Source organism: Parasteatoda tepidariorum, chromosome 6 (assembly GCF_982258835.1).
Source record: "Parasteatoda tepidariorum strain Cologne lab strain chromosome 6, Ptep-v5.0, whole genome shotgun sequence".
NCBI classification, from domain to species: domain Eukaryota; kingdom Metazoa; phylum Arthropoda; class Arachnida; order Araneae; family Theridiidae; genus Parasteatoda; species Parasteatoda tepidariorum.
Genome location: NC_141760.1, coordinates 100,152,797 through 100,162,813, shown reverse-complemented (window position 1 = coordinate 100,162,813; position 10,017 = coordinate 100,152,797). Strand labels below are relative to the sequence as shown.

General features: G+C 26.3%; 1 protein-coding gene across 2 annotated transcripts in view; it reads right to left on the bottom strand.

Moving 5' to 3' along the window:
- Positions 1 to 1,651: 1,651 nt before the first annotated feature.
- The window catches only part of Rab27 (RAS oncogene family member Rab27), a 32,749-nt gene continuing 24,383 nt past the window's right edge, over positions 1,652 to 10,017 (bottom strand). For both annotated transcript variants that reach the window (XM_071178343.2, XM_087166270.1), the window contains 3 exons: positions 7,447 to 7,532; positions 5,938 to 6,165; positions 1,652 to 2,649 (listed from right to left, as the gene is read on the bottom strand). In XM_071178343.2, coding sequence (XP_071034444.1) covers positions 2,454 to 2,649; positions 5,938 to 6,165; positions 7,447 to 7,532 — 510 coding nt within the window. In that variant the 3' untranslated portion in view covers positions 1,652 to 2,453. The remainder of the gene's footprint in view (positions 2,650 to 5,937; positions 6,166 to 7,446; positions 7,533 to 10,017) is intronic.

The window sequence follows — 10,017 nt, the reverse complement described above, 5'->3', positions numbered from 1 at the left end:
TGCATAAAATACCCTCCTTCCCCCCAAAAATAGTATAGCAGAATAGATGATATTAAATGTAGCAAAAAAAGTCAAAAATTTGAATTATAACAATTACGATTTGTGAAATAAAATCTGAAGCACAAGAACTTGTTTACAATCTGGTTGTGAATACAGATATAAAAATAAATAAATAAAATTCGAAAATATTTTTTAAGGTAAATATTTAATATATAATTTCTATAGCATTTGGAGCAATAAAAAATGTAAATTAACACAATTAAGAATCTGAAACACAAGATGCATGTGTTTATATTATGCTAATAAATATATATTTATAAAAATCAATCAAATTAAAGATATTTTTCTAAGGATATATATTTGGTATGTAGCATGTTACACTAGTTAATATATTTGCAAGTTAAATTGATATAAAAATCAAGCCAGTTTAAACATACTTATTAACTAGTTAATATTTCAAAAACTGTTTATTTTTTATTTATTTATTATTTTCTTTAATAATTCAATATCATCCCTTTAGAGGTTAAAAAAAACATTTCTTAAAAAGATAAATACAAATTTAAAAAAAGTGGCAGATAAAAATACCAAACAACTAACAATTTTCAATAAAACTGAAAAAAAAAAAAACAAAACAAACAAAAACAAAACAGTAATATATCTAAAATTTTTGCTGGGTATCATTGAAAATCTTTTCTTCTTACAGAAGAAATGATTTCATCAAATTTTGCAACAATTTCTTACATTTTTATAAATAACTATAATAACCTTATATTTGCCGAGTATTCTTTAAATTGTTCAAAATATTCAGATGCTGTATTATAGAGTAAACATATAAAATTATAAATAATTACTTAAAAATTATAATAATTTTCTAAAAAAAAATAAATTTTATTTAATAATAAATTATATTAAAAAAATAAATTATAATTTAATAATTATAATAATTATTATTTAATAAATATAATTGCTCCTATTGTTTTAATGCAGGATAAAACATAATAATTTGAGTAATTAGTTTGTCCATACAAGATTGAATTACATTCCTAATTTAACAACACAATTTGAAATTTAAGAGGTAAAGTGTGCAATTTTGTATCAATAAACTGGAATTTTTTTATTTTTTAAAAATGCCTGAAATAACAATTCTTTGCACTGAGATTAAAATGTTAATGGTATCATTTCTGTTTCAACCTATTTAACTATATCAACAAACTAGGTATAAAAAGTCTTTAGTTCATAGAACATTCAAAACAATTTCATGGCAGCGGAACAAATAATGAACAGGATCTTCAATTTAATTTGTAAAAATTCAATAATTCACAATTTTCGAAAAAATTTACCTTGTATACCAGTATTTTTCTATTATTGACAATTGTTATTCCTGTAATATTGTTAAAAAAATTCATTATTCTTAAATCGATTCCCCACAATCTTTAACAATATATCAACACCTCATAATACAGTTAAATGTTATGAGGAATTGATTTGTCATAATATTTAACAGCTTCACTAAGCTATATAATATTATTATGAAATTTTCTTTTTAATTTAAAGTGTCACGAAGGTTAAAAATATAATTAAAATCAATTAGATTTTATTTGAACTTTTTGCCTGGTTCATTAATTGAAAAATTAAAAAAAAAAAAAATTTTAAACAAATATTTAGTGTTTCTTTTAAAAGTTAAAACATGACTAGATGCAAACAGTAAAAAATTTCAACAAATTCATGCTATATCATGATATTTTAACAGTTTCACTCAGATGTATAATATTATTTAGTTTTTTCCTTTTAATTGAAAATTCCATGAAAAGTTATGACAAAAAATAATAACCAATGATTTAAATTTTTGCCAATTTATTATCATTAAATTTGTAAAATTAACTAGAAAAGTTTAAAAAAACCCTTCATTTTAACAACTGTTTAGTAGCTTTTTTAAACAGCTAAAACATGATATGATACTATTACACGAACAATAAAAAGTTACGAATTATTGTCAAAAAAAATATTAATATTCATCTTAAAACATGAATAACATTTGACAAAACATTTCATACCTAAAGATGCTAAATAACTAGAAAATTGTATTTACGTACGTTTTCATGACCAATCAAAGCTTTCATCAGAAGGTCAAATTACTAATAGAACCAGACATCTAAGAACGTTAAATTTTGGTACATTAAAAACTCACACCATAAAAATTTCATCATTAAAATAAATTTATATAAAATAGTTTTTCTTTTTTTTGATTAAATATTTGGTTCATAAATGCTTTTTAATATAAATTTTAGACAAACATTTAACATTGAAAAATGATTGTTGGGTAAAAAATTGTTTCAAGGTAAACTCATAATATCACACTGGTGACAAGGATATGTATAACATATAAAATGTTTAACAAACATATATATCCAGAGCATATTCAGAAAGATACTTATTTGACTAGATGTAATATGTCAGCAATTACAGCTCCTTTGTTGCGGTTGGGGATTTTTTTCATCTAATTGAACACCTGGAGCACCTCGACGTCGACCGGGGAGAGAACTGATGTCCACAGTTTTTTGAATACGCATCATCACCATCTCCAATAAAGTATCAAAAGCTTTGGTAACATTTTGTCCAGTTAGAGCACTGGTCTCAAAATATGGCAATCTAGAAAAAGAAATAAAGTAATTAAGTTATAACATAAAACAGTCAGGGTTCCTTCTGAAATCTGGAATTTTCCCTGTACATATTATACACAATATATTAGGAGGAAATACAATTACTCTGCTCTCGTATGAGCTATATTGGGCTAATTATACTAGTTTTAATTGCTAGAAAAACTTAGAGCAAAAAAAAAGAAAAGCTGAACTCACACAAATAATGCTATAGTAAATGAAATAATTAAGTATAGCTGAAATATCATCCTTAAACATAACATAAATTGTAGTTTGAGTGGTCACTATTTTTTAAAAGACGAAAATAAGAAACGGATTTCACCGCATTTTCCCTGTTATTTTAGGTGAATTAAATTCCCTGTATTCTCCAGGTTTTTCCTATTTCCCCCTGTGGAGTGGCAACCCTAACAGTATTAAAAAATTTCCTGATTTTAAGCATTTATTTTCCTGTTATATGTATCAAAATGCAGTTGAACCTCAACAAAACGAAATTCCTAAACACAAATTTTTTGATATTATAAAAAATTCTGAATTCTCAACACATTTGCTATGGGGCTTTTGGAGCTATTCTCAATATGCTACGCCACACTTTTTCAACTATTTTTCACCCTCTCCCCCTTGTTACAAAGTATAACACTTCACCTTATCCTCTACCCCTTACTGTCATATTGAATTACATAAACATATAAAAATGAAAAATACAAAAAAAACATAAAATTAATTGTATTAAAATATTTAATTAGCTGATTCCTAATTTTAACCTAAATGTGAAGTGTTACACTTTTTGTAACCTACCCTCCTCTTTGTCCCAATTTCTAAAGCCTCCTCTCTTCTCTCTAAGTGTGACATCATTTACGGACATCCCTTATGCAGATGATTAAAAAAAAAAAACTCATTTAGCTGAATATATTTCTCAGTGACCTTCCATTTAATGAAATATTTTGGATCACTCAAAATATTCTCTAACAAACTATAAATCAAATCTTAAAGAACTTTCTTGAATAATTTTAAGAACAATTTCTGAAAACCCCAATAAGAAAAAAAAAATTGCTTGACAAATTGTCTTAAAAGTAGATTTCAGAGATGGATTTGCACGTAGGAAGAATAACCACCAATAAATTTAAAAAGAACTTGCTTATTTAATAAATACAAAAGAAATTTATACCAATAAGTATATAACTACTTTCAGGGATCCCACTCAATTTCAGAAAAACAAATTCCCTGAGTTTTGCAGGTATATCAGGAATATTTCAATTAAAACCCAGACCATAATTTATCTATACCATGCAGTTATTTTATCAGAAAACTTAAATGTTTTATATTTGTAATGTCAAATAAGCATTAGATTTCGCGAGCAAAAAAATATCCTTGAATGAGGATACAAGCACAGAAGTTACACTAAAATGTTAAATTTTTTACAACAAATAATTGCATTAAAAGTTGGAATTATTTAACTTGAATTTCAATAAATGATTACTGTTACTGACAGTTCTGTGACCGGTTATTTTCCAGGTATGATGTGAAAAATGTCCTGGTTTTTGGAAAAAATTGGAACCTTCCCTGCTTTTAAGAGTACAAATAAAATTCTTTGACAATTACAGGTTTTCCTTGTTCTCCCTGACCCGTGGGAACCCCGTACTGTAATTTTGCAGTGTGTGATGACTATCAAAATTATTTAAGGAGGTTTATAACACCGGAAGATGATGACACAGAAGAATTTCAGCTTAATATCAAATGAGGAAAAAAAGATATTGATATTATTTGAAGTACATGTATATGGTAAATAAACTTAACTCAGTGGCACAACAGCCCATAGAAGGCCAAGGTCTACTGTGCCCATCTCAGTTTTCTTGACCTTGGGCTCTGGGGTGCAAGGGCAGATGTTCCGGTCAGGTGGTCAGCAGAACGCGGAACCCCCAGTGTTTAGTTCCCAAGCAAGCTTGGTACTCATTTATCGATCCACTGAAGGGATGAAAGGCTGACTCAACCTTGTCCAGCCCTAGGATCGAACCCAGGACCTGTGGCAAGGAAGCGTGAAGCGCTACCACTCAGCCACCAGGCGTTACATGTATATGGTATACAACTTTTAAAATGTCACTGCAATTATTTGTTTGACTAAATATTTAAAAATACTGGATTAAAGCACTTGATTTTCAATATCTGAAATTTTTCGTGTCAGTCTTCAAGTTTTTGACAGCGAGGTTTGATGGTATAGGTATAAATGTATAAGTCTAAGGTATTAATAATATTGCGAATCTACAAAAATTGAGGTAATGCATTGGTATAAAAACTAAGCAGATAAATAATAGTAACATTAAACTTAGTAGATACATTTTAAAAATCATCACAACAGTACAATATGAAATTTAATCTTTCAATTTCTCAGACAACTTCTTATAGTAAAATATTTCTGTTTTCATTTTTTTACCCGTTTCTATTAAAAGAGATTTATAAAACTGAAAAATCAGGAAAGTTTCATGTTTTTTCATGACAGAAAAAAACTCTAGTCAGGTAGATTTAATTTTTTCTAGAAATCAAGAAAAATGGGCAACTATGCATACATTTATTTATGCTACTATGTAGTAATTTTGTGGTACAATTACTTTTTTATGACCTAATTTCAGTCACATGTTTCACTTTTATAATTTAATTTCAGTCATATTATCACAAAACAAACTTTGCTTTATTATTATGAAAAACAATAAAACATAGTGTAATTTAGTAAACTATAAAAAAAGGCTATTTGTTTTGGACATTAAGAACTCTGTTCAGGAAATAATATATAAAGGGAAGAATAAAAGCTGAAACAAAGGCTATACCTTTCTAAATAATTGCTGATTTTCTAACCAAAAATATCAAAATATAAAGCAATTTCAATAAAAATGAGTCAGTTTTGTAAAACAATATATTCTTATTTTCATAGAAGAAGCTATAAAAATTTGAACAAGTATTTTATTTCATATTTAATAACCATCCTTGAACAGCGAATCAAATTTTCGGTTTATGACTTCTAATGTTCAACTCAGTAGCCTTGTAATTTTGAACCAATCTAGAAGATAAGGAAACTCCTAGATCAGTACCCCCAGGTATATGATTTGTTATGGGAACATGGAGGACTTTGAGACTCAATAGATTTAGCGTGCATCAGTCAACATTTACTACACAGGGAGTCGTCGGTTGGCGGAGATCGAACCCACGACCTCTTGGACATGGACCCAAAACCCTACCAACCAGGCTATCCCAGACCTTTGAACCAAGTATTGATGAGAAGGATATTCACCCGTATTTCTCGGCTTCTTCTCTAATTTTTTCCTCTTTCATGAATCTTGTTTCTTCAAGATCTGCCTTGTTTCCACAAAGGACAATGTCTGGATTGTCGCAATATGCATGTGTTTTCAATTGTTCCAGCCAATTGCGTACATTTAAAAACGATTGTTCGCTAGAGAGGTCAAAGAGAATAAGAAATCCCATACAATCCCTATAAAATGCAGTAGTGAGGCTTCGAAACCTACAAGATAAGTAAATAGAAAATATTAATCAATATTTAATTAAAATCCTTATAAATGGAAAAAAATTAAGCATCTCATTATATGAATATGTATTAAAACTTATTAAAATACAATTACAAAAAACTAAAACTATATGTTTGGGGAAAAATGTACATTCTCTTATCAAGCAGTTAGTAATATAATCAAAGATGGCAAAGTTTCCTTCACTGAGAAAAAAACTGCCCCCAGAATATATAGGTTCCATCAAACCCAAGTGTAAGAAATGGAAGCTTTTTTTCAAAAGAAATATAAAAAATTAAAACATTTTTAAAAAAAATATGAATCTTAAATGAATATTTATCAAAATTTATTAAAAATTTAATACAAAAAACTAAAGCTATATGCTTGGGTATAATACATTTTTTAAAGATGCCTGCCTCTGAAACCAAACCATTAAATTTATTTGACAGAAAAGTTTGATGCTTTCTATATGGAGCAACGTTGGCCCACTTTATATGGTGCCCCTGAAAGAGTGGCCACAACAAATCTGCCCTGTAAATGCCTGAATTGATGTACACAGGTGGGCATTGGAAATTTAAAAAAAAAAAAAATATAGATATACAGAGTATACATTCTATATACATACTACTACCTCAGAGTGGGGTAAAGTGGGTATAGTTCTAAAGATAGTATATATTTCACTAAAAAACATATATAAATATTTTATTTATGAAGGCATAACAAGAATTTTTACAAGGGGTTCTGATAACTATTACCAAAAAAGTTGTTTTAGTTGCACTTAAAATAACTAAATAGAAAATAATATATTCATGATTAAAAATTTCATTTAAAATTTTTTATAACTATGAAAATATGCATTTTAAGTGGGAAATATGCAAATAGAGAGTTTGTAACATATTGCAAAATTATTTACTTCAGAGATGGTTGCAAACCCAACTATTTCAAATTGTTAATTGCTTAAACATGTGCAATATTGTAAGATTCCCAAATTCAATAAAACAGGGAAACTAAATGCAATAAAAGTTTAACAAATAAAATTTTTGTTTGAAAAAAAAAGAAAAAAGAAACAAATAACTAGAATTGTGAGATTAACACATTCAACAATACATAGAACCTAAATGCAATAAAAGTTTAAATAATTACTTGTTTGAAAAAAAAAATAGCGAATAACTAGAATTATGAGATTAACACATTCAATAAAAATTAGAAATTAAATGCTATAAAAGTTTTAATTAATTGCTTGTTTTAATTAATTGCTTGTTGGATAAATAGAATTATACCTTTCTTGCCCTGCTGTATCCCATAGTTGTAAATGAACTCTCTGACTACGGCCAGCAATGCCTTCTGAGTGTTGGGATCTATAAACCTGAAATGCAATGCTTATAATTAGCAATTAAGATTACAGACATTTAAATTATTAATAAATATCACCTAGTCACAATCAAAATGGAGTAAAGAATTTGCTATTAATTGAAATTTGAAGTAGAAAGTTACATATTTTGCTTGAGAAATAAAATTTTTGGTATGAAATTTGTTGAGTATTTATCATAATATATTAACAAGCATGTCACGAATTTTCCAGAAAAAAAGTTACAAAATTGAGTTTAGCACGGCCTGTGTAAGTCGACCACTTTTCTCTGGGATAACAATTTGATAGTCTATTTAAATAAAGTGGTCAAGTTATAACAGTGAAATAAATTTTTTTTTTGTCAGTTTGGTATTTGATCATTAGGATTAACTTACTAAGATGGTCAATTTAATAAATTTCACTATATGTAGTCAGACGAGTGCATTGTATTGGTTTATGTACTAACAATATTTTGATTATACAGATAGCATTTTATAAAAAAAACTAGATATATATCATTGTACAATGACAATGAATGTTTCTAATAAAATTTAAAAATATTATGACGTTTTTTCTACAAATTGAAACTTCAATGCTCTTTTATTCAAATGTATTTCAGCACTTTTTGCTGTGTAAAAATTATTAAGTATTAAATAACATATAATAAATAATTTGTGGTTGATTTAGCAATTCCAGTAAACTATATATAACAGTTACAGCTTTTAATTTTATGCAATACAGATTTGATATTTATGAATTTCATATCATAACATCAGAATAAAACTTGCATCACAACCAAATTTAAATAAAGTTAGTTTTTTTTCACCAGAGCCTCGATAAACAATAACAACAATGACTTTTTAAAAAAGTCACAAAGAATTAAACTTACAAATTTAAAATTTCATCAAATAATGTTTTAAATTACTATATTGTTTTGCAAAAAGCATAATAGTTTACTTATGTATGCCATGGTTTTGTAAGATGAAAAAAGTTTTACACATAAATATTTAACATACGTACATATTTTTTTTCACATAAAAATTGTAAAATACATTTACTCTGCATGTTAACATAAAATGTAATAAGTTTAACACACCACATGGAATGGAAAAAAGAATTCAATTTAAGAATTAATACTGTTAATACTAATTAAGAATTAATACTAATGTAATTAATTTAAGAATTAATACATTTTTTACCTTCTTAATAGCTTTTGCAACTCATCTAAAAAGCCTAAACAAAAAACCTTCACTTTTAATGAATTTAAAATAAATAAATTTAGATGAAAAAAATTGACAAATACTAGTATACTATGAATGAACTTAAAAACAGTAAGTATCAAGAAATAATATATTATGATCATAATTTTCTGTAGAAACGAATAATTCAGTAAAACATAATTTTAGGTACAAGTTATAAAAGTGATCTCTTATTTAAACCTAAATATTTTAAATTCATTATTATTCAGTTTAATAAAATTATAATGCAGTTTTTAAAAAATAAAGCAGGTATTGAATGGGAAATAGTAGACCCTTGTAAGTTAAATAAAATAGTGATAATTAACAGAAAGAAACGTAATTATTACCTTTATTACAAGTACATGCATAACCATTAAGTGATTAAAAGATACATGTAGTGATTTAACAAATTAATCCACTTCAAATGAGCTATTTAAATATTTTTCATATGTGTTAAAAAAATTCTTTATAAAATCTAGTAATCATCCTATTACTTCTAACAATTTAAGAAAAGTTAGCCTTTTTTTGAGGGAAAAAACAAGTTAAAGAACATCTTTGGGGGTGAAAGTGCTAAGTATTGAAAATAAGATTTTCATTTTTATACATATTTGTTTTTAAAAATAAAAATTAACTTTTTTAAATTTTAAAATTGTAATGCTTGTCAGAGTTGTAAAAAAAACTAAGCAGAATAATCCATAAAAAGATTTTTATATTAAATTCACAAATTTTGTTCCTTAGATTAAATGTTTGGTTTGTTACATTAAATATTTAATCGCTGGATAATAATATTATTAATTACATAAATAACAGTAAAATAAATATACTAGATAGATAAATTATCTTATAATTAGTAACATTAAAACACAGCTCTTTAGAAAGCAATATCAACAGATTCTTTAATCTTTTTGAATCGAAATTCAGAAGACCTCAATTACAATTGCCCTAATTTCAAATAGGATAAATTAAAACACAATTGAGGCAAATAATTAGAAGTGGTAGTATGTTTTTTTTTTTTTAATTTTTAACAAAAGTTATTACAATGAAGCACACAGTAACTTTTAAATGGTTTAATATAGAAATACACAGCTGAAAATGATTTTGCTTATAAGGGTTGCAATGAATTCAGTTTCCTTGCCAGTAAGCAATAAATTATTCAATTCTTAGTATGATAAGATCAATATCAATTTGTCTTAAAAATTTAAAAACAACAAATTGAATAAATTGTTAAGTATTTGTATAATATTTTCAAGTAAAACTCAACTTTT